This window comes from Paroedura picta, chromosome 6 (genome assembly GCF_049243985.1).
Source record: "Paroedura picta isolate Pp20150507F chromosome 6, Ppicta_v3.0, whole genome shotgun sequence".
Taxonomy (NCBI): Eukaryota; Metazoa; Chordata; class Lepidosauria; order Squamata; family Gekkonidae; genus Paroedura; species Paroedura picta.
Window position 1 is genome coordinate 87,299,156 of NC_135374.1, and position 27,031 is coordinate 87,326,186.

At 42.9% G+C, this 27,031-nt stretch overlaps 3 protein-coding genes across 5 annotated transcripts in view; 1 reads left to right on the forward strand and 2 right to left on the reverse strand.

Annotated features, from left to right (window-relative positions):
• Nucleotides 1–69: 69 nt before the first annotated feature.
• Nucleotides 70–8,656, reverse strand: LOC143840231 (lysozyme g-like). Of its 2 annotated transcripts, none has more exons than XM_077343500.1 (6): nucleotides 8,613–8,656; nucleotides 7,460–7,541; nucleotides 5,087–5,179; nucleotides 2,992–3,188; nucleotides 1,569–1,707; nucleotides 70–326 (listed from the first exon to the last, which is right to left on the reverse strand). In XM_077343500.1, the coding sequence occupies exons 2-6, from the start codon at nucleotides 7,500–7,502 to the stop codon at nucleotides 178–180; spliced, it is 621 nt and encodes a 206-aa protein (XP_077199615.1). In that variant the 5' UTR covers nucleotides 7,503–7,541; nucleotides 8,613–8,656; the 3' UTR covers nucleotides 70–177. The 2 variants fall into 2 exon arrangements, with proteins under 2 accessions (XP_077199615.1, XP_077199616.1); XM_077343501.1 differs by lacking the exon at nucleotides 8,613–8,656 and adding an exon at nucleotides 8,365–8,387.
• A 5,242-nt stretch (nucleotides 8,657–13,898) lies between these two features.
• On the reverse strand, nucleotides 13,899–23,015 carry TXNDC9 (thioredoxin domain containing 9). Of its 2 annotated transcripts, none has more exons than XM_077343512.1 (5): nucleotides 22,848–23,015; nucleotides 19,599–19,811; nucleotides 17,053–17,171; nucleotides 15,787–16,041; nucleotides 13,899–15,142 (listed from the first exon to the last, which is right to left on the reverse strand). In XM_077343512.1, exons 2-5 carry the CDS (start codon nucleotides 19,785–19,787, stop codon nucleotides 15,025–15,027), a joined length of 681 nt encoding a protein of 226 aa, XP_077199627.1. In that variant the 5' UTR covers nucleotides 19,788–19,811; nucleotides 22,848–23,015; the 3' UTR covers nucleotides 13,899–15,024. The 2 variants fall into 2 exon arrangements, with proteins under 2 accessions (XP_077199627.1, XP_077199628.1); XM_077343513.1 differs by having other exon boundaries at nucleotides 22,829–23,004.
• A 303-nt stretch (nucleotides 23,016–23,318) lies between these two features.
• Nucleotides 23,319–27,031, forward strand: part of EIF5B (eukaryotic translation initiation factor 5B) — a 46,828-nt gene continuing 43,115 nt past the window's right edge. The window contains exon 1 of the mRNA XM_077343510.1: nucleotides 23,319–23,467. Coding sequence (XP_077199625.1) covers nucleotides 23,334–23,467 — 134 coding nt within the window. The 5' untranslated portion in view covers nucleotides 23,319–23,333. The remainder of the gene's footprint in view (nucleotides 23,468–27,031) is intronic.

Here is a 27,031-nt window from a genome sequence, read left to right on the forward strand (position 1 = left end):
TCCTGGTTTCTCAGCACATGTACAAGCTCATGCAGCCTCATTCCAAATAAAAGAAATACAGTGATCCTGTCATGATCAAAAAACTGAATTTATAACTGTGGCCTGATTATTATTATTATCATACTTCAAATAGTGCTTCTTACCTCATCAGTTTTATATCCAGTGCTATAAATTTACTTAACAACATGAATCTAAAATCCGAGCCCTTTTTAAATATTTGGCTGCAACAAACACTTCATCGGCAAATCTTCCATATGTGCCACAAAAGTCCCTTCCATGATAAATCAGATTACTTGGAACGCCTGCTTGGTAGGCACAGATCCCATCTGGAGTGAAAGAGAACAATGAATGTAGACTAGAAAAGGAACACAGCAGAGTAGCACAATTTGTGACCCTCTAAAGTACAGAGATGGCCAAACTGTGGCTTTCCAGATGTCCATGGACTACGATTACCATGAGCCCCTACTAGCACTGGCAGGGACTCATGGTAATAGTAGTCTATGGACATCTGGAGAGTTACAGTTTGGCCACTCCTGCTCTAAATAGAACACTATCCACTAGCCAGTCATAGACAGACAGCCCAAAAAAGAAGTTTTAAAGAATTCTCTGCTGCTAAATGGGAATGGCTTAGTGGCAGAGCTCATGTTTTGCTAGTAGAAGATCAATGTTCTTTGATCGAATAACAGTGCATAGAAGCTTCAGTCTTCCTACTACTAGAAATATGGAGTCATTTACATTTCTGAATTACCACTCGCAATTTTACCCAACACCACATGGGGCAGAAATTTGCTTTTTTAAAAAAGGAGATTATCCGTTGAAACAGTTTGCAAAAAAGCTGCATGCAGTCCACTGCAAGGATTAGAAGAATCTCAGGTAAGGTGGGTAGGAATGCATTTCCATTACATCTGATCTAAAAGGAATGGGCTGCAGGTAACTCTTTATGCATACTGTAGCTACCTTTTTAAGGTCAACAGAGATTTAAACAGTAACCTCTTTTTAATTTTTTTTAGCAAACGTCTATCCCACATGGTGTGGAGAAAAAATGGGGACAAAGATTCAGAAATTAAAATAAGTCCAAATTTCTGGTGTCTGAAAAGATTATCTTCTAGGTACAACTCTCTATACCACACCCAGGCTTCTAATCCCTGTTCCCCGGACAATTTAAATATTAAAATAAGTGTACAGCACTGCAGGTCCCCTGAAATTGCAGTGCCTGTAGCATGTGCTACATGTGCTGCTAAGATAAACCACTTCTGGTCCCAGAACCTTCTAAAATTTGTAAAATGCAAATATTGCCAGAAAAGATCACACAATCGAACAAAAAAATTAAAAGTTACCCAATTATTTTCATAATTTACAAAACACAGTCAAGGTGTATAGCATAATCTATCTTGAAACCTATTTTTTTCACTTGGTTACTTTTGCCAGTATCTAGATGGAATTAGCAATCATTCTTCCTCTTTATAAATGAGTGGTCTTTGTTTCCGCAAAATGTTTGATGCCCAAAGGAGCTCTAGTGTTAACAACATAGTTTTGACTTCTTGCCAAGGGATGCTACATGATCATACCTCTCCAATACTGTTGCCATGTCAAACCAGGTCTCCTGTTCCGTAGGGTGGTAACATATGTTGTTAGGATGGTTCCACCTTGTAAGAGATTTTCTGTACTATCCCAGGCGCCAACAACAGGATAGTTGCGGCTATAAATCTGAAAAAAGATAAGTATTTAAAGCCTTTCCCAGATTTAAGCCCAGAACACACGTCCATGACCCCATTGACATCCTTCTGATCTGTAACAGCTGGATAAAGCCCCCAATGTTTGGGTAAGCAGATATCTGGCCCAAGAGTAGAGCTTGGGCTGGATCCAAAGCTTCCATTCTGACAATGGTGGAGGCTTGTATTGGTGTAAGGAACCATACACTGGAGGGACACTCTCTTCTACTGCTGCAAGGGCCTATGCATTGTTGGAAGACCTCACTGTTTGCAGAAGATTGATGTGGCAACCAAGATTGCAAACAAGGTGTAACAGACAATAAATAGAGGATTAACAATTAAACATTCTTGGTCGCCACACCTTTCTTCTGCAAGGAAGTTCCTTGTTGTTAGTAGTTCATGTAAAGGTTCAGTTTTTGCCAAATGGTTGTGTGTGATGAGCACAACCTCCCCTGCAGCTGAGGACACTCCCAGCACATCATCTGGGATCTCAGCACCCACTTCCCCTGCTCTGTCTACATCCATGGGGCTCTCAACTGCCGCTGGAGAGTTTTTGGCATTGCTGCCTAAGCTGCAGCATGAAACTGTGTTTGGAAGGGAGGATCGTGACAGCAATGACTTGGAGGGGGGGGGGGTGGCATGCATCGTCCTTTACACAACCCAAGTTTCCCCACTCCCTGCTGGTTCTGCTTCCATTGGCATGCCCCCATCTAGCACTCCCCAGCCCAATGCCAGGGCCCAGGGAGGCACAGCCTAGGCTCCAGGCAGGGCAGGAGCATTGGCCCTGCAGTCATGTCCATCCACAGAGGGAGGGTGAGCCTGGAGAGATTCAGCCATGTGCTGTGTCTGTGGCTTGTGGGTCATGAGCAGGGCAGGAGGGTTGGGCCTGCCCTCTAATTACAGGCTCTGTAAGTAGCTCCAGGGCAGGGTGGGAGAGTTGGCCCTGCCCTGCTCTGCGCTACAGTCAGCTAATATGCAGGGCAGGTGGCTCCCAGGCCAGGGCAGAACAGGTCAGCTCTCCATTCCTTTGGCTGTTGGAGAGAGGATGGCCCAGCCAAGTGCCAGCAACTGTTGTTCTTGCATGCTTCTGGGGGAGGGAGGGAGGGAGGGAGGGAGGGGAGTGTTCATCCCAGAGAGACCCACTGCAAGTTTGATGCCTCCCCTATACTAGGTCACAGGGTCCATCCTGTCTGTTTTATGCCCCCCAAATCACACTTCCCATCATTTGTTGCTGCCATTGCACTTTAAGGCTTTTCCTCTAGTCATACTCCGCCTCTACCTGCATCAGGCCATATCTGGTCCGTTCCCTGTTCCAGCCATTCAGCAGGCGAGTTCCAGCTCCACTCTCCAAGAAAATCATAGCCCCAAGTATGGCAGGATCCACACATAGTTTTCTGGCAGCATTACCGATCTGGGTCCGGTATCTCCTCAGAGTGGATACATTTATTTCAACAGTTTGTTCCACAGCAGGAACACCTGCAGGGTGTACAAGGAGAATTAGGCAGCTCTTGTCAAATCACTCTTTGGTAGTGTTGTACTCATTGTACTGTGAAGAACATATAAATGTTTTTGGAAAGGGCTATACATTGATTTGTTGCAAAGATTGTTTTAATGTATGTTTTAAAATACTGGAAAAATGCTTACCATTTTTTTGTTTTAAGAAATATGAGATAGTTAATAAAAAAAGAAAACTATGAACAGTGCATACCATAAAGCAGTGGTCCCCAACCTGCGGCCCGCAGCCCGGTGCCAGGCCGCGAAGGCCAAGGCGCCGGGCCGCGGCTCCCTCTCCCCGCCCCTCCCCCTGCAGTAAAAAACTTCCCAGGCCGCAAGCTTGTGGCCCGGGAAGCTTCTTACTGCGGGAGGGCGCGGAGAGGGAATCAGGGCCGGGCCACGCATCGCGCATGTGCGACCCATGCAGTGCGGCCCATGGGCGTGGCCCGATGTGCAGCTGTGGCCCGCGCGGGTGTGGCCCGCAGGCGCTGCCCGATCCGCGGGCGCGGCCCGATGCCCTGCCGGTCCCCATCCTCAGAAAGGTTGGGGACCACTGCCATAAAGAAAGGCAAGTTCATTCATTCATTCATTCATTCATTCACCACCACTCCCAGGCCAAGCCAGCTCGTGGCAGTTTACAATAAACCCCAATAAAACATTGATAAAATTACACAGTCTTTGTGAAATGCTATATTGTCCAAAAATGATAAACACCCCAAATCTAAAGAGGAAACCTTGTGTTGCCTTTTTAGTAATAGTTCTATCCCTTTCAGGATGCAGCAGTCTAAAATCTAGTCTGCTACCATTTATCTCCTGCACCTTTAACTGTGGCATGATAGGCAGAATTGGATCAGAGGTGGGTTTTGCCGACATTCAGTAATGGTCTTTTAACTGACCAGCTGTATCTTTACTTCATGTTTGCTATCAGGCCTTCTGTTGAATGCATCAAGGGTTTGTTTGTTTGTTTGTTTGTTTGTGGGGGTTGGTCAGGTTCATGTTAATTGTTTTCTACTGACGTGGCTTCTATATTTTCCAGGCCCCATCCTTAGCACATCCAGACCTGCTAGGGCTGCTGTCAAACCCACCAGAGTTTACTCCCTGTCCTATCGAAATTCATTATGCTCTGCCTTCCAGCCATTCAAAACTTCCCCTATTTTTTACTAAATGACCAGGCAGTATTTTTTAAAAAAAACCTCAAGAGCTGCAAATCTCAAAATTGTAGGGATATTCTCGTACATTGACTTTTTGCCTGCTAGTGTAACTGTCGGAAGCTAAGGAACTCTGCCAGGAAGTGGCAATGTGAATTGTGGGTCCCCTAAAAGGGAAGTTTGTGCATGTAATCAAGTTTTTACTGGGAAGAACTACAGGGGCTTTAAAAAAATAGTCCTGTGATTCTCAATGGGAATTATTTTTGCTTTTATGGATGCTGAATGGCAAGAGGAGCTTCTCTTAACCCATTACCGGGTTCCAAAACTGCCCACCAAATGTTTTTAATTCATTCTAGGTGTAAATTTACAGATTTTAAATGCTGCTGTAGCAGACCTAACCCAGATTCAGCACTTGCAAATTGGTCCCATGGGATTTGCTAAAAGAGCTACTTCTCATTGGCTCTTCCACTTCAGCAATGGGAAAAAGACCCTGGACTATATAAAAAATTACTTCATGTTGTCAGGTGAGTGGTTAGGAAGATGACCAGGATAAAGGGAACCATCTGAAAGATGTCCATTCACCTTTACACTTTAGATACAGTTCCAGATGTACCATGGCTGCAGCAAAGGAGCATTGAACACACAGTGAAAGCCTAGTAGAGGTCTAGTCCTTCATAAGGACATGTAACATAAATATAATATATAGCAAAGCATATATTTATTCACACTTACCACAACTGATTGTATATCCCACATTTCCACACGTAATCTCAGGGGTATCAAAAGTTGTTATATCACCATAGCATCCATAGCTTGATGAAGACTCTAAAATGTAAGGCATGATTTTAGACAGGAGTTCATTCATTCATTCACTCACTCACACTTCTATTCTGCCCTTCCCCGGAGGCTCTTTCCTTATTATGTTCAGAACAAATATGGCTCGAATCAGAAGTGCTTTTGCAGATTTACCCCTTTCATAGCAGACCAACTTCCTTTTGTTTCTCTCCCCTCCCCCAGAAGCAGCATTAAGAGGATTGTGTTGGGCTGTAGCAGCAGGGGAGGAGGTCCCATTCCACTGAAAGAAATCCCTTTCATCAGCAGACAGTGTTAGATCCACGGGTCTGAAGGAAACCAGGACACTGGGCATATGAACAGCTCTTTTTACTTTGATCTCAACATGAGTACAAGTTCCTAGTGACCCAGCCAACAAGACTTAAAAAACCACCAGAAAACCCCAACATTTATACACTCAGCAGATAATGGATCTTCCCGCCAGTGTGAGCAATTGGTTAGTTCAAGATTCAAATTTATTGGATCTGGCAGATGAGATATAGCAGCGCATTGGTCAATTGCATGTCTGCTAGGATACTGCTGTGGACCTCAGGATTGGTCCTTGGCCAATCCACAAACACGACAGACAGGATCCAAGCCTACATCTGCATAGATCTTGTCAGATGGCCTCAATCCAATGGTCTGTGGATAGACTTAGCTCATGGAACATCTCCTTTCTACTTTGCTTCTTCAGCCCTCAATTTTATTTTTATTTTTGAGTTATGGCTCATGTGTTGTGATCAATAGCTGAAATGAATAAATATTCTAGTGATATCATGTATCAATGCAAACAGGGCATTGGGGGAGGTAGGGTTGCTAGATCCAGGTGATTTTGTGATGGAGCCTGGGTGTTAGGACCCTAAGCCTGTTAGGACTTAGGACCCTATGTTAGGACCCTGTGTTAGGACCCTGTGCCCAAGGGGGAGTTTGTCCATGAACCTCCCTTTATTATAATTATATTTTGGTATACTTTAGCCCAGGGGTAGTCAAACTGCGGCCCTCCAGATGTCCATGGACTACAAGTCCCATGGACTACATTCGTTGGCAGGGGCTCCTGGGAATTGTAGTCGATGGACATCTGGAGGGCCGCAGTTTGATTACCCCTGCTTTAGCCAAATATGGCTGATCCAGGGAGCTTGTGCAGGCATGTTTGAGTGCCAGGGATAAGCCATGCTTGCACTAGTGAGATGTTAACCACCAGCAAGGAGATTCTGGCTATCACAGAGTGATGTAATGAATTGCACAGGGGTCCTGATCACAACCTTTCTCTCTCCCAGGAACACTTCAAACAATTGTATAATGGTCTTTGGCAGCTTGCTAATGTCTGTGAAGACTTCAGTTATCTTCCCCACACCTGTGTCCATTCTTTTCCTAATTTCTTCCCTGATTATTTGCCAACCATTTCTCCATCCATGTACTGTCAGACCCATTTTAGCGAAGTATGAATGCTAATGATGCAGCTGTCTGAAAACACCTTTTCTGCATACCCTTTATGGCCCTGATTCCAGCCTGGTAGGATGCGTTTCTAGCAGAGATCAGGGCCCTTTCAGAATTATCAGGGTTCTGAGATGCCTGCAAAACTGCACTCTTCCACCAGGCATATGGTTGAGGCCATCTGAATGGGCCCCCTACCCTCTGCTCCAGCCATCCAATCCTGGGCTGTAAACTTTTCCATCTATCTGTTCCCCAGTTGTTTAGTGATGGAGCTTTTCTTTCCCTTTGTTTAACTGATATGGTTTTAAATGTAAATAGCTTGAATTTTGTGTGGAGTTTTAACTCTTTTCAGCCACCCTGAGACCACTGCTAGAAAGGGGTGGCCTAAAAATATAATTAATTGCATAATTAGTTCAAACACATTGGTCTAGGGCTAATCACCCAACCCTGACCTTCTGAGATATTTTTGGCTATTTCAATGCTACCCTGGGCCCATTTTTGTGTGTGCTGTTCCTGGATCTACAACACACACCCAACCTCACACCCATGGATCTACAACACACACCCAACCTTCATTTGGCTGCTTCTCTCATCTTAAACCCTTTTTTCTGAACCCAAATGTAATCCTCTTTTGCACCATGTCAGCTCTGTATTTTCTTCTCGTATGTTTGTTTAGTTTAAATAGTGTGAATGTGTGTTCGGGCATTTTATTTTTTCCAATAAAAATCCTTTTTGGTTAGTTTCAAAATTAGCCTCTGGCTGAGATTTTGGGGAAAAGCCATGACAAGGAATATGGTATTAAAATCAATATAAGATATGGATGTAACCTGTTCCACTCACCAATAGAAGCAGCAAGGCTGAGCACTAGCAGTGCAACTAACATCACGTTGGTAAAATGAAATTCAGTTAAGCGTCCAAGAGTCTGAAAATAATTCAAGTAATACATAATAATTTGACTAAAGAAGGTACCTTATGCTATATTGGAAATGTTCTTTGTAAAAATGTCCACGTTTAACAAAAATACATGCAAGAATATCTATCTGTGAGAAAGGATAGTGATCAGAAAATACAGATCTTTCCCTGCATCCCATCCTGGATGTAGAAAGATAACTTCATCCATCTGGGCAAGATGATGCATAACATGTATACTGTCAGGAGCCTGTTTTAACTGAGGGGACATATCAAGTGGGCTTTCTGAGGAACAGAAGGTGGAGAGTTCTGGCAGCTACTGGTTGTCTCTCCAGGGTACACTGGATGAGTTGGTGAGGTCAACAAGGAGAGGCCCGCGTTCCATCTTCCACCAAGCTTTCATGAATGTTTAATACTTTGTACACTTGTTAATTCCCTGTAAAAATACCAGTCAAGTTTATACAATTATCATTAAAAATAATGTTTGCATTTTTACAGCCTTGCTTGTGCTAAATAGAACAATCACTCCTTTGGAATTATTTATTCCTGGATTAATTTATCCTGTACGCAGCTTTCAGGACACCTTCAGATATACATTTAACAGGGGCTGATATTCATTAGCTGCCATTTTTGGCATGCTACTAATAAGAGGCATTCTGAAAATGCATTTATATCCATGGTTTTCGCCATCACACATACCCAAAAAAGTGAATATACATCATATAAAAATGTACAGCTAATATATATATAAATTTCCTTTTCAAACATTGGCAAAATTTTGCAGTGATAAAGCAACCATGCTGTAGGCATGCATCCTACCTACTGAAATAGCCTACCTCCAACTTAAGTTTCTCTTCCACTGGAAGAAGAACCACTTAGGTTGGAGAGAGGCCCCTTGGGCTGAAGGAAGGTTTCCAGCTTTGTTCAGTAGAGAGAGAGGGTGCATGTAGATATTTCCAAATGCCAACGGAATGCTTTGTTTTCCATAAGGAGAAGCAGCAATTGGAGCTGCTTTCTTCTCAATGTTACCAGTGAACCACCAGCTCTTCTTTGCCTTGACCAGCTCCAGAAAGTTCAGACTCACCTGTCTTTCCTTGGTCTCATCTTGCAAGAGGAATCCCTCAGTCAGTCTTTATATACTACCCAAGCCAAGGCCTGTGCTTTGAGGAATGCTCAAGCTCCTTTCAGTGTAATGGCATTTATGGAGGAATTTAACAATCGTAAAGATAGTCACAGCAATCCAGTAAAGCAATGACGCTGATATAAATCCTTTCATTGTCACCTTTTCAAAGGCTGAGTAATTATCAGTTCACCAGCCATTGCAACAGAAATTTGCAATCATCACTATTATTTATTTTATTTTTACACCAATGGGTCATGGGACGTGAAGGCATATGTACACATAGCCAGACTTGGGTTACAAGCAACATGGGGGAAAAATGACTGCCACAGAAATTATAATATGAACTTGAAATATCTTAAGTGTAATTTATTTTGTTTGGATCCTATTATGCTATTGAACATTGAAGCAAACAAATAATTCCATAGGCTCATCCTCCCATCCACATGCATACGACAGTAATTCAATGGAATTTATGTTTATTCAGCCTCAATTGTGCTTCATTAAGCAGCAGAGTAGAGAGTCATGGCTCTGTCTTAAAAATCATAACATGTGATCCTTCCTGAGTAACTGGTTCACCACAGCTCAGCAATCTGACCCATCATGAGTGGGTTGCTTCAACAATCACTAAAGGTAAAAGTAAAGGTATCCTTGAGCCAGCTGCCGGGATCGAACTCCCAACTTCATGGACATCGCTTCAGACAGCATTTTTGCTGCTTACCACTCTGTGCCACAAGAGGCTCTTCAACAATAACTAAAGGAAACTAAATTTGTAGATCTTTCATTCTTGTGCCATAGTGTGGTATAGTGGTTAGAACTTCAGTTTAATGCTGGGATGACTTGGGTTCAAAACCTTATTCAGCAATGAAACTGATTGGCAAGTATCTGTCCCTGCAGTTCCTTTAATGGAGTAGCATCTCCATGTGCGGGAAAGGGATGTAGCAATTTCTGCTGATTTCCCCTTCCTACTGCAGACCCTGCTATTGCTGTTCTCAAGAGTACACTGACTCCTAGGAACAAACATTTCAGGCTCAGCGGGCTGCAGCAGGAGAAAGACGCGGGCAGCTCTGACTCCGTGATATCCACACATGGTTAAAAGAACACCTCTGATTGACCTTTGAGGCAGCTTCTCTGTCTCTCAGCCTAACCTGGCCACTATTGGGGAATTTGGCGGGGGGGGGGGGGCAGGATTGCCAGATCCAGATCAGGAAACCCTTGAGGATTTTGAGGTGGAGCCTGGGAAAGACCAGTATATCATTGGAGTATAATGTCATAGAGTCCAAAGCTTCTATTATCTACAGGAGAACTAATCTGGAAATGAGCTGTAATTCTCTCTGGGGGATCCCCAGATCCCACCTGGAGACTTGCATCCAAACCTGCAATAAAGAATTGATATGAGGATAAAATAAAGAACAGAAGAATCACTTTTGGCCACTGTAACCTTCTTTAAGGAAGAATGGGATAAAAATGTGACAGGTGAATAGGTTATTAACTGAGAGATGTGTCTAGTGAATATTTCTAAATAATCCCTTGTTGAGCTGTGCTTGACCTCAATGAATGATGAGCTAACTCTTTCAACCTGGTAGTGTTTGCAGTTCTTTCCCACTGGATTCCTAGCTGCGTGTCACTAGGTGTAACCTGTTGTTGCTCTTTCAGGAGTGCTTGCGTGCACACGCTCATATACAAGTGTTGTCAATAGTAAAACGCAAATGTAATTTAATGAGCATCAAGTATAGAATCATCAGAGGCTAGCCAGTTTCTCAATAAAATCAGAGTCCAGCAGCACCTTTAAGACCAACAAAGATTTATTCAAGGCGTGAGCTTTCGAGTGCAAGCACTCTTCCTCAGACTAAGAACTGACCATCATAACAGTAGGAATATATAAGCAAAAGTTAATCCGGTTACATTAGTAAATTGTGTCACAGCATCCAAATGCAGCCACATGATAACTCCCAGCTACTCATTTGAATCTAGCCAGTTTCTCACATTGCTGAGTACAAATGTTTAATTATAAGTCATGCAAAAGGTTTTTATAGACATGCAACACCAACTACATGAGCCAACATGGACTATGCACTGAGATTGTATTTAAGCATTTCTCAGAATGCACAATTAAGAATGGAGCTGTAAATGCACAGGGCCAGGCTAAGCAGTGCTACTCCTTTAGAAATCCATTGGAATCAATAGTCTTAGTAGGTTGTAACAACATAGGATGGCACTATTGATTCCCACCTCCATTGGAAAACCTATTCCATCCTATGAAGCTATTTTTTTCATGTGCCGTTACTTATCTCTGTACATTATTTATAGTTCATTTTTCTCACTGAGACTCAAAGCAGAGTATAAACAATATGATAAGAATAGGAATTAGGAAATTTAGAACAACTACAAATTGAGAACAAAACTTAAACAAAGCATAAGTATTAACGCGTCATCTTAAATTTTGCCAAAAGTACATACTAGGATAATACACACAGCGCTAGACAGTACATGCTGTGCACAGTAGTATAATCCCCTAGTCTGCCAATGTAGTGGGTGAGTATTGAAAAGGGACCAAGGCTGTTATGATCAGCTATAATGTGTGGGGAGGGCTGACCATTAAGCATGCACAGCCTTGGCTGGGAGAGTTTAAAGGCAGCTGGAATCCCCCCCACCCCCACTGTGTTACAGCTGATTATGACAGCCCCAGATTATGGCAGACAATGCTCCCTACCAGCCTGTCAGTTTAATGGGAGGGTGGCCCCACCTTACAGCTGTCATGATCAGCCATAATTAGGCAGTACTCTTCCTTTAAATACCTGTAATTAGGCAGCATTCTTCCCTTAAATACCTCCCCACCTTTGTGGGCAGAACTTTGCCTGTGAAGGTGGTGTGTGTGTCTGGAAGTTTCAAAGCCTCCAGGCACGGGTGGGGCTCTGCCTGGAGGCTTTGGGACATTCAACACATTTCCAGAAGTACAAATACTCCATTATATTTTTATATAATAAGAAGATTCTTCCTAAATCATTGTTATGAAAAGGCACCTTAGCAAAAATGCCTGGAGAGCAGTTGTAATTACAGAAGCACTTCAGGCCCCAAGTTGAAGTTAACAACCTTAACTTTGTATACACAGGCAAGTAGTCAAGTAATTCAGCAACTCCAAATCAATACTAGCCTGCGAGTTGTTGATCGGTTTGTGATTGTCAGGCTACTGAAGATCTTGTGATGAATGTTATTCTTCCAAGGATTCATTGGGTTGTGGTGAAATATTGTCTAAGAATCACACTAAAGAAGGCATATGGATCGAAACAATAGCATTTTTATTTTTCATGTTGCAAATGAAATCTTCAAGCAGTTATTGTCTTCTTCAATGCTGCTAATAGAATCTTCAAGCAATTAAACAGTTAAACAAGACACTGGTTTGAAAATGAGGACTTTATTTCATGTGTTATTACTAGAATTGTGGTCTATTGTGTGGATCTTCATACAAAAAGTTGCCTACAGTATGGTTAACATTAATAAACTGCGCAGATAGTAGCTGGTGTGAATTTTATCCATTCCATCTGGGCATTCAGTTCTTTGGGAAGGGGAGAAACAAACCAGGCCGCCCTAACAAATTTAGAGTCCAGTGGCACCTTTAAGACCAACAAAGTTTGATTCAAGGTATGAGCTTTCATGTGCATGCACACTCCCTCAAACTTTGTTGGCCCTAAAGGTGCCATTGGACTCAAATTTTTTTCTGCTGCTTCAGACCAACACAGCTACCCACTCAAGGCCTCTGTAAGATAGAGGGTTCACATTAAAGCATCCTGTGAAAACTGGTCCTATGTGCTAGGTGGATGGGAGTCAGCTGTGAGCCACGGTTGAATACGCATATATTCAGATGTACTTTACAATGTACCTTCCTTTCAAGGTCCAGATAAAGTATTTCTCAATTATGCTATGGGGCAATTGTGAACCACCTTAATATCTGTGTATTCAACCAGGGATTACAGTTACTTATAAAAAGGCCTCTGCATTTTTATCTCTGCTCTGAGTTACAGAAAATAATTTTACAATCTATACTAGGTCCTACATGTTTGAAATTATTGACTGGCTTCAAAGCCCATTCCTAAGAACAGGCCTTGAAAGGGCCCTCTCCCTTGGCCCCTGGCCAGGCAACTCCCTTGGCCCCTGGCCAGGCAACTTAAGGTGGCCTTGGGCGGCAGCTTGCAGCCAAATCAAGTGGGGCAGGTGGGGGCTGGGCAGCTCATTAGCAGGGGCAGGACAGAGCTCCTTAGCAGGCAGTCAGCAAGCCAGGAGGTCCTCGTCAGCAGGCCCAGCCTAGAAGGCCGGGAGGCCCTCGTTAGCAAACCCTCCACCAAGACCCGTTGCCCAGGGACCTCTCCCCTTGCCTGCTGCTGGCTCCAGGCACTGATGCGTCTGAGAGCAAAGAGGCTAGAGACCAGGGATGGAGGGTGGGAGCTGCAGGGGCAGGACCAATCAGGGCAAAGCTGGCTGCACCCTGATCGGCCCTATTCTAACTTGGACAGCCAGACACGTCCCACCCCCTAGGCTGTTTCACAAATATATAGAGGAACAACAATGGATAAGGATTAGTTTCAATGTCTGGAGCTATTGTATTTTACATTATATTGTATACTTCACAGCTGAAGGCCATATGGCTGAAATGCCTTTGGTCAGGATCATATGGTCCTTATTAGATATATATCAGTTAATAATTTTACATTGTGAGGCTGTCACTTGAGTCTAATATTATATTCAATTACCATGTAATAAATACATACATTTTTGAACTTCCTACAAGGAAAAAATTATTAGGTTGCATATTTGTATTTTTTAACCTTTTCTGTTTTTAATGAAATCAAATAACTTGCAGATCTGAAACTAGCTGCTTCCATGTGTTATTGGGGAAGGCTTATCCTCTGGCCTTAAAGATACATTCTGGGTATCCAGCAGAAGTTCTCAAAACATATCTTGCCCTAATAGAGAAATTGCAGCAAAATTCCTACTCAACGTTTCTTTAAAAAAAACCTTTTTATCTACCAATAAAGTGGTAGAGTTCTGAACTGTTACTGCTCAAATCTATCAGTGGAGATAAGGAGATCAACATGATATAGGGTCTTTCTGTTCCAAGATGCATAAGGCAAGGAATACCTCTGGCATGGCAACCTAGTGCAGTCCCTTTCATAGCATACTAAAATGCTGTCACAAAGTTTGATAACTGCTGCATTAAGGAAAAGAAAAGTTACTTTTGAAGACACTTGAGCATTAGAATTCAAATAATTTTTTATTTTTGAATTACATGAACATAGAAAAGTATCAGTAAGTTAAGAGAAAAACATTGCTGATCTGCTCAGCTGAAGAACCAAATTGTTCTGCTTCTTCTGAGGCAGGTGGTAGGCTCAGGTTCTAATGGGACGTAGAAGCTGTACCCACCAACCAACGACACCCCCCCATTTCCCCTCCAGGTTCATCCCTCTCCTCTTCCCATGCCCCGGCTCCTCTACAGGTCAAGCTCATTTGTCCATGTTGGTTTATTGTTTTAATTTTGGTTAGCTCCATATCTGCCTCACTAAGAGAAATGGAAGAATGGATCACTATTTTATAGCGCTTCCACACACTGCTGATCTCGTAGTCTCCCCTTGGTCCCCAGGGGCTTTCAATAAGGTCTAATGGTCATCTGAGAGAAGGGAAATTCATCAAGCTACACTATGAGGTCCTCAAGGGGCCTTTAAAATTCCAAAAACAGGCATACACCTTCCATAAGAATCACTGAAGACCCAGAATCCTCCCACCCCGTCTAATCTATCGTCAAACTACAGAATTACATTAAATAATCCTGAAAGTAAGGTATGGTTCAACAATTTTTGCCATGAGCCCTTACCTTACTGATTTAGCTGTAGCATGCAAGTATGCATTCTGTAGCCATTTTAATTAAAGAGCAGCTAAAACAGATTGATAATATGCTGTGCAATGTACTTAAGTTAGGCACTGCTATGCTCATGGCACTGTGAAACAAGCAATGATCTTGTTAATGCATTGCTTCTGGAATAATTTTAGAAACCATTCTTGATGCATTCCCCATCAATCACTGGCAAATGATATAAAGTCCTAATATGCATTTTGAAGAACCACTTCAAACGAGCAAACATGGAAAATTATCCATCCAGGAACTATTTTAAAAAGGGCTCCGATTTTTTTCAGCCTAGAAATGACCTTCAAAGAAGGAAAAAAAATATTTACGATTTCTTCTCATGACTTGTATAAAATTGTTTAGAAAATGAGCTTTGTGTGCAAATGTCCTAAAAACAAAGACCTTTATAAAAACATTCCTAGAAATGTATCAAGCGTAAAGGAAAAGATGATTTACAAATATTTTTAATTATCATGTCATCTAATCCTCATCAGAATCTGAATCGTATGCCTTTCCTCTGATCATCTTCTTATCCAGCTTTGTGAAACTGGTTCCAAACTTCTTTTGGCTCTGGAAAGGGGGGTCCATCAAGTTGCCACTGGAAAGGAAAAAAAGAAGTACCTTCAAATGCTATACCTGCATTATTAAAACAAACAAACAAAACCTCAAACAAAACCCTTGAAGCAGCAGCTTGTCTTAAAAAACTGCTTATGGGGCAAGTCTGGCCAAACGACTTTCTTTTGAGGTATGGCTGCCTGGGGCTGAGAAGCAGCCCTGTCATCAACATGGCATCCCCATCAACAAAAGCCCTGGAAGAGTACAGCCTTTATGAGCTACAGGTTTGGCCTGACCAGAGAACATTACCTAACCAGGAATGTCCCTTCTCAAGTCACTGCATTTCCATAATGAAAAAACAAAAAACAGGGAACAGTCTTTTTCTCCAAAGGGAATTTATTTCAATAGCATGGTTCAGAGTAAGAAATGTTTATCAGCAAAATAACAAATGTAGCCAAAGGAAACCCAGGCAGTGTGTTCCATTACCTTCCCCCCCTTCCTCCCAAAGGGAAAAAACTCCTGTTAACCCTAGTAAAGCAGCTAAATCTGTTATAATATTCTGTTACTATGATTACGATGTATACCCACAAAGTTTTATGTAAACCGCTCTGAGTCCTATGGGACGGCGGTATAGAAATTCAAGAAAATAAATGAATGAATAAAACTTTAAACAGTATTTTGCTTTACCTGTACGTGATTATATTTGCACAGCCTAATCTCCATTCCAAGGTCTCTGTGGTGAAATCATCTGTGTTCCCCAGATCAGTGAAGCCAACCACATAATCCTGGGTTTTCCCATCTTTTACAAGTGCTAGTGTAGGAATTACTTTGATGCGAAGTCTCTCACACAGAAATGGGGATTTTTCAGCATTTAATTTGATAAACTTGGTCTCAATATGTTTTTTTGCCAATATAGCTAAATGCTTGTCTAGTATTAAGCATCTGAAACAAACAAAACAAAGATGATTCAAACATTTTTAATGAAGAAATCAAACCATTATACTTTGTCAGGAATTACACGTCAGCATACAGAGACTGCTGAAGCCATACAAAAAAAAAATTAAAATTACTATAGGGTGTCTGGTTTCTAGGAGTAAATGTTTACTAAAAATGATGCTTTCATTAAGTTGATCTAGAAAGCTAATAAACAAAATATAGGTAAAGGTATCCCCTGTGCAAGCACTAGGTCATGTCTGACCCTTGGGATGATGCCCTCTAGCATTTTCATGGCAGACTCAATACGGGGTGGTTTGCCATTCCCTTCCCCAGTCATTACCGTTTACCCCCCAGCAAGCTGGGTACTCATTTTACTGACCTCAGAAGGATGGAAGGCTAAGTCAACCTTGAGCCAGCTGCTCATGGGCAGAGCTTTCAGGCTGCATGTCTGCTGCCTTACCACTCTGTGCCACAAGAGGCTCTAAACAAAATATACAGGAAAGCTAATAAAATCTAGAAGAAAGTTAATAAACAAAATATACAGGATATGAACCTGAAGAATGAAATTACCTCTTAAACATTCGCCAGCCACATCTAGGCTACACACAGTATTTCATACACAAAGCTATATGCCCTTATAACTAAGTATCATATAATTATGATTGCTATTTTCCATTCTTAACTACTACTGAAGTCACTGTAGCTTTAATGCCTTGGACACATTTTAGGGGCAAATTTCTGTTAAGCACACTGAACTAACCCAAAAGAACATATTTTGCCCTCCAAGAATGCTGTATTCCTCAGAGCATGAGAGAAAGATCTGCTAGCATACTGGACCCTTTCCATTCACACCACTGGGAAGTTACCTGGATTAAGAGATTCAGTGATTAACAGAAAGAATACTTAATAAGAGCACTGGATTTATCAGTTCCAGGCCGGTGGAATTTCTGCGCTCAAGTTTTTCAGTATTTGATTTATTTCAATAAATTTTGCCTTACAAATAGAAATGTACTGTACCTGAAAGTTGTATCTCTATAGAAGTGGCAGACCACATTTTTACTCTCTTTCACTTCTTGAAAGAAATCTCTTTCACTGGGGATTTCCCTATATTCTCCATGTCCTTTTGAAAGCCATTCCTGATTGTGAGAAAACAGGATTATCACCATTAAATCCTTAAGTTTTATTTATTATGCCATATAAGATCAAAAGCATGTATAACTGCCCCATAAATGGGTAACCTGTAATTCCTAGTTCTAATTTAGCACTGAAAACTCCTAGTTTCATACTATTAGAACCATACAGGTTTATTGTTTATATATAGTAACTGTATACATGTTACAATATATGGCTTGCCCTGTGGCCTCCCCCTTCGCCATGCCCCAGGACGAGCCACCGCCGCCGCCCGCGGACCTCCCCACCACCGAAACAGCCACACGGGAGGACTCCCCTCATCCTTCGCTCTCCTTCCGTCTGCGCCCTGCCCTACCTGCAGCCGCCACCGCCGCCTCGCCGAGGCCCCCGCTGACTCCTAGGTAGGCCTCTACCCGCCCACGGACTGTGTGCACCCACCATTGACTCACCCCCCTCCAGCAGCCTGCCTCCCGCCCTCCACCTGCCCAGCCATTAGCGCCTGCTATATTTTTACTACAGCGGTCTTAAAAGCTAGTTTATTAACAATTGCCTTGGGCTACATATTTACCACATTTTGGGGTTCTGGGCAACATAGGAATATCTTAAGTATTTGGGTGGTACACTTCATAGCACTCATATTCAGTTTCAGGGTGCCCTAAGTGAACCAGATTCCTGCATTATTAAAAGAAAAATCCACAGTTTTGATACTATCACCATCATACAAAATGTATCTCCAGGAACATGATTTCCAGAGGCATTTTGGATGCCATGTGAGTGTGAAAAAACTCCTGCTCATCTAAGCCTTTAGTCTTGAAAATAAATTAGATTTCTAGCTTTACACCAAAAAGGTCACTCTGGAACAGTTTACCAAGACCAACTGACCAATCATGGGACTGTTAATATGTTGATGCTGTTAAACACTGTTATCTCTATTATCCCTGTTATTACTGTTACTCATTGGACATGGTTACCGAGTTATACTGTATTGTTCCATGTATTGTTCCAGCCTTGAGCTGCAGGGGAGGGCAGTATATAAATATAATAAATAAGAACGATTCAAGTTCCAATAAGATAGATTCAGGTGGGTAGCTGTGTTGATCTGAAGTAGCAGAACAAAGTGGCACATTTAAAACCAACAAAGTTTTATTCAAGGTGTGAGCTTTCGTGTGCATGCATGCTTCTTCAGACACAATGAATTGGGAATTTTCTAGTCTACACTTATATAGGTAGAAGGTGAGTAATAAATCAGTAAACAGATACAGGGACCTTACAGGAATAACAAAGTTTATAAGGTTGTCATTTGTCTGACTTCAACTGTGGGGGAAAAATAATAAAAAGAAATAAATATGTCAGGATTGGAGATTAATGGGCAGATGTATTCCCAATTGTAGAATGGTACTCACCCTCTACCTATATATGTATGGACTGGAAAATTCACATTTCATTGTGTGTAATGGTCTGGCCAGGTGGGGGTGTTAGATTGCAGCAATCTTAACCGTTCTTCCAAATAACCAAAGTTGAGAAAGTAGATAAGATACAAAGCCATTTCAGTCTGAGGATCAATATTCCAGAGGTCAGGCATGGTAGTCCAAGAAATCAGGACTTTCAGGATTTGAGCAAGGAGGTGTTCGCATATAGGTTAGACTGGGTCCTTTAAGAGGCTTTATAGTTAAATGCAGTTGTCCATACTTAATCCTGTAACAACTCATCCTAGCCATATAGTAAGTGCTTCTCATTTTAACCTGCAGTACTGTAAGCCTGCACCTTTGCCTCTCTAATAGTACAGGTAATCTTGGAGGGCTGGAAGAAGGCAGCTGGCTTTCATGTCTGGATCAGAGCTGGGGAATAGAGATGACTTTGTACAAGCTGTACAAGCTGTAAGACTTGCACCTCCTCCTCTTGTTTATCAGCGTTTGCTACTTGGCTATGCTGGCCACTTCCTTTTTTGAGAAGTCCTCACCACTGCTGAGACCTTGCTGACCCATGACAGTGTGTGTGTATAAGTATACACCTTGAATAAAACTTGGTTCTCTTAAAGGTGCCAGTGCCTTCCCCAGTCATTACCGTTTACCCCCCAGCAAGCTGGGTACTCATTTTACCGACCTCGGAAGGATGGAAGGCTGCGTCAACCTTGAACCGGCTGCTGGGATTGAACTCCCAGCCTCATGGGCAAAGCTTTCAGACAGCTGCCTTACCACTCTGTGCCACAAGAGGCTCTTCTACTGTAGGAGTATGAGGTGGGAAATCCTTCTCTGAAGTCTCACATCCACAAATTCACTTAGGCAACCTTCTATTCTATCAGTTTCATCCCATTTGCAACATGAAAACGTCTGATTTACAAAACTACTTTAATAAGCACTAAATGCTACTTTGAATACAAAAATGTGCTATACGCATTTCTTTTATCCATTATACAATTTGTAAAAAGTTACTTGTTTTTGTTGCTGGGACTTCTTCAATGCTTCAAGCCTTCTTTGCTTTAGGAGTTCTAATTCATCTTCATCTATCTGATCAAGTTTTTCAAGCTCTGCATCAAGTTGTTGTTCTACAGTCTTGGTTGCCTGAAGTAACTGAGTCTCCAGAACTTTTGAAAATATTTCAACAGAAGTATCAGCAGCCATTTCTCCCCGATATAAGCAGCAAACCTGAAAAATAAAATTGACTGAAAGTCAAAGTCAGATATGTTATAACAGTATTAAAAGTGTACTCGGTACAATCTTACGTCTTGTAGCCATCAGGTTTATCAGAGATTTATTTCTTAAATTTATATTCCACCCTGTCTCAAGTGACTCAAATGTAAAGTAATTCAGTACTCATCTGTTAACATAATAATGATGCTTTGTCACTAGAAAGCTGTCGCTTATTACTACTCCTACTACTACTAGGGGCCAAGTCCATTGCATTCAGGAATACAACAGGTGCTAGACTGGGGGGTGGAGTTGAAGAACTCTGCAGACGGCTTCCCCATCCCCCCAGGACTTGGAAAGGATGCAGGCAGCTGTCATGGATGTCACCAGCAGGGGCAACTCTCAAGTAGCACGGATCTGCAGCCTCCAAGCCTCAGAGGGAAGTGGAAAGAGGAGGGGGTGATCAGGGGTGGGGGAACGGAAGGCGATTGGCTGGCCACTGGATAGACAGGCAAGCTGGTTGGAGGAGAAGGCACTCAAGGGTGGGACAGCCGCCCCAACTAGCATTTAAGGCATGAGACATGCTCCTCCAAGGCCTTACTAGGAATATTAAGTGGAACAGATTTCGATTTTTATTTCTCGCCACTCCTGGGAACTGACTCGTGGTGGGTTACAATATTAGTCCATAGACACTAAAACCCTCAATAAGAAACAGAAACCTATGTCACTAATGCATAGCTTGGTGTAGTGGTTAGGAGCATGGACTTTTAATCTGGCGAGCCAGGTTTGATTCCATGCACCCCCACATGCAGCCAGCTGGGTGATCTCGGGCTCGCACTGATAAAGCTGTTCTGACCAACCAGTAATATCAGGGGTCTCTCAGCCTCACCTACCTCACGGGGTGTCTGTTGTGGGGAGAGGAAAGGGAAGGCGAATGTAAACCATTTTTGAGACTCCTTCGGGTAGAGAAAAGCGGCATATAAGAACCAACGTTTCTTCTTCTTCTAGTAAGAAAACAAGAAAAGTCCTGCTGGATCAGACCAACAGTCCATCTAGTCCAGCATCCTGTCTCACATAGTGGCCAATAAGTTCCTCTGGGATTCAGAGAATTAGTGCCTCTCAGTCACCATGCCATTGACAAAGTTAATTTCAGATCTGATTATTTAGTTACTATTTCATCACAAAATCTCTGAATGGCTTTTACCCATTTGCATTTTCAAACTATGCCATCAGCCTTACTTTCTGGTTGTTACTCCCTTGTACATTTAGCCCTTCACTTGTGCATTTGTGGAGTACCTGCGCTAAAGACCTTTCTCATGTTTTAGAAAGAGGGAGAAAAATTTATCTTTGGCACTCTCTCCATCCCTTACATAATTTTATAGACCTCTATCATGTCCCCCTTTTATCATCTCTTTTCTCGAGAGCCAGTTTGGTGTAGTGGTTAGGAGTGTGGACTTCTAATCTGGCATGCCGGGTTCGATTCTACACTCCCCCACATGCAACCAGCTGGGTGACCTTGGGCTCGCCACGGCACTGATAAAACTGTTCTGACGGAGCAGCGATATCAGGGCTCTCTCAGCCTCACCCACCCCACAGGGTGTCTGTTGTGGGGAGAAGAATGGGAAGGTGACTGTAAGCCGCTTTGAGCCTCCTTCGGGTAGGGAAAAGCGGCATATAAGAACCAACTCTTCTTCTTCTTCTTCAACTAAAAAGTCCTCAACTCTTCAGCCTTTCCTCATAGGGAAGGTGCTCCAACTCCCTAATCACATTGATTGTACCCTCTGTACTTTACAGTTTTGCAATATCCTTCTTATGATATGGAGATCCTACAATCCCTTGGAATTTCATAAGGCATGCAAAGACTGCTAGGCACACACAATGTCAAACATATACATAAGGCCATGTCTTGCCTGAATAGTGTCAGAACCAGGTTGGTTCTGTCAAATGGTTGTGGTCCTAATGTATCTGTTTCTATTATCCCCCCTCCCTCATCCTGTGTATGGTTGCCATTATGGGGCTTTGATGTGTAAATTACCCAGCTGGGGAACTGCTTTTGTCTTGTAAATTATGTTGGCATTTCTTGTAGCATTGGTGTGTAAAAGCTGTGGAATCTCCAGTTCTCACCTGGAAATCCCTGGACAAGTTCTAATAGCTGATGGGAATGTTGTTTATCTTTTATATGCATGCATATGTTATTCAGTTTGTTATGGCTTAGAGGGGTCACCTGACTCCAGGGAATTTATGGTTCGTCCCCTGCCTCCTAGATTTGTTCTTGGGTGTATAGAGAGTTCTCAGCTGCCTGGAATGTTTTCCTTTGAGGCTTCCCGAGATTAGATCCCATGAGGAGGGTTGAACAAAAGGATTATAAGTGCCCTGAGAAATTCTGTGCTTACTATTTTCCTGTCTACAAAGAAACCTGACAAATAGTCTCTTTTCCATACTGACAGTTACATGGGCTGTCCTGCTAAAGGGAATGTTGGGAGACTTAACATTGCCAACCTAACCAGAACTGCAACCTAAATGGGCTTAAAATAATATTTATTTATTTTATTTCTATACTGCCCTTCCATATGGCTCAGGGTGGTTTACATACAACATCACGGCGGGATACATGGAACGAATTAACATATAACATAGTCAAATATAACAACAATAATCTAACAGTGGTTCTAAATAACACAATTTCAGTGATCAAACAGCGATATAACAGGAACAGGAACTTAGCTAAGGCTCTTAGAGAGGTCAGACTGGTTCAGGCCATGGAGGAGATATCTGAGGGTGACCTGTGGTCGATCTCAGGCAAATGCCTGGTTGTGTTAAAAAGGAAAAGACAGCCTTGGCCATTCCGGGAATGCACAATCACTAGACTCTGAGAGACTGCAACACTCCTAGCAGTAAGACTTGCAAGATTACTGTGCCTCCCCCATCCTTCTTCCAGGGCGTCTTCCATGGGCGGCCCAGGACAATGGGCAGTGATGGGCAATCCAAGCCCCACGACCGAGAAGGGAACAGGCCCCCCCAAACCTCGCCCTTGCCTGAGAGCCGGAGACTCACTGCGAGAGAAGGCGAGGTGGAGGGCGCGGAGACTCCCCTTCAGCCGCCGGCTGCTTCCCCCGAGGCAGGACAACAGGCCGGCGTCCCTCCCACCGGGCCCCTCCGCCTGAGTCTCAGCCCGTGTGACGTAGACGGCCGTCTTTCCTCTTTGGACACAGACGTTAGTCGTCAGAGGCCCTTGCTGCGCTTGCGTCGTACAGCCCATCCGGCGACGCTTCGTAGTCATAGCAACTGCGGGGCGCTGCGTTTGGGCAGGGAGGACTGCGTGGAGAATGATTCGGCTCCCTCGAATTGTTGTTTTGGGGACGAGGAACCCCACCTAGAAGCCTCCGAAGAGGACGGCAATGGCAGCGCGCCGCAGCGTTTCCCTGGCCTAAGGAACCCTCTGGCTGGGATCGTCGGCTGCGAGTGGTCAGCGCGCCAGAACGCATGGCGTCGCCGAAAGCGACCTGAAAGATCGGTGAAAACGGAAATCCGTTGTCCTCTATGGCAGACACTGGCGCCGCTCTATCTAGCGTATGGGGCATCTATGATCAAGGCCCCGTGTGCCTGTCTTGGGGAGATTTAGAGTGGAAATCCTGGTCGTTGGTAGACCCGAAATGTCAATACATACGGAGATGGTGAGTGACTGTATCCCCTATGACGACTGCGCCACTCGGTCCTGATTATCGAGGCATAATTTCAAGAAACTACAAAGCCCACAGTGCACCGCGCAGTCTGTGGGGAAAGTCTATAGAGTCAAGGAAAGAGCGGTTGCCATTCGTTCTGACCCAGAAGATGATTTATTAGGAGGAAAATCCAATCGATCGTGGTATTCATTTTAAAGTAAACATGCTAAAGGGGGGTGGGGGGTGGGGGGTGGGAAGCACAATGCTAAGTAGGTATATTCAGAAGTAAGTCCCATTTCATTCAATGGAGCTTGCAGCTTCAGTCTGTTTGTGGGTCCTCTGATTAATCGCTCTGCTAAAGATTTCTTTTAAGTTTCAGCAATTAAGATTCGAATTTTATACACACATTCCTGGGTTATATGGAATTGGGTAGTTTGTCAGGGGTCTCAACCAGAGGTCCACAGACCCCTATGGTATGTCCCTAGTGCCTTAATCCAGTGGTCCCCAACCTTTTTATTACCAGGGACCACTCAACGCTTGACAATTTTACTGAGGCCCAGTGGGGGGGGGGGTAGTTTACTCCTCTACTCTCAAGCACTGCCCTAACGCTCTGACTCTGGTCGCTATGGTAATGTTTAAACATCCCTTCAAAATAAGATACAGACACGCCACAACAATGAACATAAGGAACATTTTATTTTCATGGAAATTTTAACTCATGACAATGACAAATTAATGGGAACCCTGAGCTCCTTTCTCTGCAACGAGATAGTCCTGTGTGCGCCTGCCGGATCGCGGATGAAGTAAAGGGCCGGGGGGGGGGGGACAGGCGTCCTTTGCAGCCCACCTCCAGTTAGTCGACGGACCACATGTTGTCCGCAGCCCACAGGTTGGGGATCGCTGCCTTAATGGACAGCCACAATCTGCCACTGCCATAACCCTCCCACCCAACAACAACAAAAGTTCTTTTCTGGTTCTTGTGCCTGAGAGAGGGAAAAGAGCCTCCACTCCCCCCTTCCCGGTCTCCTTCAAACATGCCTATTACTGGGGAGGGGGGTGTCACTTCTGGGGAGCATGGCAAGGAGTTGTGGCAAACTAACATCACTTATGGGGCTCCTTGAAGCCTGAGAAATTATTTCAGGGGTTCCTCCATGGTCAAAGATTGAAAAAGCCTGGTTTGGATTAACTGGCGTACTTTTAAATAAATGCAGTGGACTCCTGTGGATCTGCTTATGATAAATTTTTATACTAAATTACTTGCAGTCTAGTTTAGGCGTGAGCTGGAGAAATATACTGCAAACATGCCTACAGTGTTTATCTATGGGGAGTGAGTATGAAATTAAGAATACATGACATTAATGGAATTCAGTAGAATTCACAGCCCAATTTAACTGTGCAATCCTATAGAGACTTACAATTTTCTAATTCCAGCCTCAGTATGATATTGTTATTAATTTGAATAAACTAATTTAACATCTATGCTGTTTCATGGGCTTGCATTAAAGGAGTAACTCTAAAGAATCAACTCATAAAAACATTTTATTTAGGCGGACTTACTCCTGGAATAACTCGGTAGAGGAAGTCATGGCCTTCATCTGGAAGGCCTTGAGCAAGGTTATTACCAACAGGACATTTTGAATGTCATTAATTCATAGAGTGGCCATAAGTCAAAATTGAGTTGACAGCACATAACACACATTCCCCAAAATGTGTTTGTCAGGATTGACATCCAAGTAATCCCACGAGTAAATACAAGTTAATAAGGTGGGGAAGAAATTACTACAAGTGCCTTTTTACACCAAAGAAGGAAGTCTGCATGTAATTTAAAGGTGACATAATTATGATAAATTCTGCATCACTATCAGAATGTATTTTTAAAAAACTGTTGGTAATATTGATGTAGTTTTCTCTTAAGATACTGAATTTTCATTTGCTTCCTTCACTTGTTGCAAAAGTTTCTTAGGATGTCAGGACTTCTTTTAGCCAGCATTTCTCTCCAGTAGGGAGCTAAAGTGGCTTACATAGTCTTCTTCTCCTCCATTTTAATCTTACAACAACCCTATGAGTTAGGTATGTATGTGACTGGCCCAAAATCAACCAGCAAGCTTCAATGGCAGTGAGGGAGTTTTCAGTTCAATTTCAGTTCATTTATTTACAGTCCTTTGACCAGCAATAGAGACAGGATTTGAAGCTGAGTTTTGCAGATTCCATTCCATTACTTTAATTTCTGCTTCACTCTGGATTGATCTCTTCTACTCTCCTTACTATCTGTTCATCTTGTGCCAAACTTTTCCCATTGGGATTTTAGCCGGGGGCATAAATTATAATGTCTAAATTTTAACTTTTGTATTTCTTTTTATGTTGTTAGCCGCCCTGAGCATTGGAAGGGTGGGATATAAATAAACATTTATTATTATCTTTATAAACACTGAATTGACAAGAGCCTCTTGTGGCACAGGGTGGTAAAGGATGCTGTCTGAAGCTGTCTGAAGCTCTGACCATGAGGCTGGGAGTTCGATCCCAGCAACCGGCTCAAGGTTGACTCGGCCTTCCTTCCTTCCAAGGTTGGTAAAATGAGTACCCAGCTTGCTGGGGGGTAAACAGTAATGACTGGGGAAGGGAATGGCAAACCATCCAGTATTGAGTCTGCCAAGAAAATCCTAGAGGGCATCACCCCAAGGGTCAGACATGACTCGGTGCTTGCACAGGGGATACCTTTAAACACTTTAAACAGTTGAAATTTCCCCAAAGGTATTTAAAAGCCTCTTTTGTTATTCTGTATTATGTTATGGTTTGTATAGTATGTATGTGTCCGATCTTTTTTCTTTGAAGTAATGCAAATCACCCCTATAACCTAAAGAATATTACGATGGTGAGAAAATGATAGCTGTAAAGCAGAGGACAGAAACTGTAGATAAGGATCCATAGTTGAGTTTATGGGCACTTTGGGAATGTTGAGAACATTGAGTGGGCAGTGCCACAGAATGGCAGCCATGGGTGCTGATCATCAATCACAGAATATTAGGAGGTTTCAAGCCAAATGCCAACCAATGATAGAGGCAGCTGTTTCGGAATGGGCATTGCTTGCTAATGCACCTCAAAACTGATGCCTCCTGGGCTATTTTGAAACACTCAAGTGAAAGCCAGACCTGACATGATACTCTGCAGAAAAAGGCACCAGGATGAAACACGTTGGTGTGTGCCTTTTCACCTTTGTTGACTCATTAATTCCCATTTGTTCATCAGCCCCATCAAGTAGCTATGTTTGCAACCTTTTAATAATTTCTACTACTAAAATATAAACATTGTCTCATGGCATCTTAAAGACATCACAGGATCCTAACATAGTCTTACCTGGATTCGAGCTGGCCCACTAATGCAGTGGGCATCCCATCAAACATCACATTGTGTCTGAAGCGGCGGGCTCGAGCCTACAAAAAACAATGTTGGGATTACATTTTGTCAAGTCAAATTTAGAGTCCAGTGGCACCTTTAAGACCAACAAAGTTTTATTCAAGGTACGAGCTTTCGTGTGCACACACACTTCCTCAGATACAATGTGTGCGTGCACATGAA

Bases quoted from the DNA above. Each gene is read 5' to 3' on its own strand.
- LOC143840231 (XM_077343500.1), bottom strand. From the start codon at position 7,502: ATGTTAGTTGCACTGCTAGTGCTCAGCCTTGCTGCTTCTATTG. The intron at 5,180-7,459 runs GTGAGTGGAACA...CTTACATTTTAG, and splicing joins CAGCCTTGCTGCTTCTATTG to AGTCTTCATCAAGCTATGGA. The intron at 1,708-2,991 runs GTAGAGGCGGAG...ATCTTTTTTCAG, and splicing joins CCAGATATGGCCTGATGCAG to ATTTATAGCCGCAACTATCC.
- TXNDC9 (XM_077343512.1), bottom strand. From the start codon at position 19,787: ATGGCTGCTGATACTTCTGTTGAAATATTTTCAAAAGTTCTGGAGACT. The intron at 16,042-17,052 runs GTACAGTACATT...TGTTTGTTTCAG, and splicing joins TATAGAGATACAACTTTCAG to ATGCTTAATACTAGACAAGC. The intron at 15,143-15,786 runs GTAAAGCAAAAT...TTTCCTTTCCAG, and splicing joins GCAAATATAATCACGTACAG to TGGCAACTTGATGGACCCCC.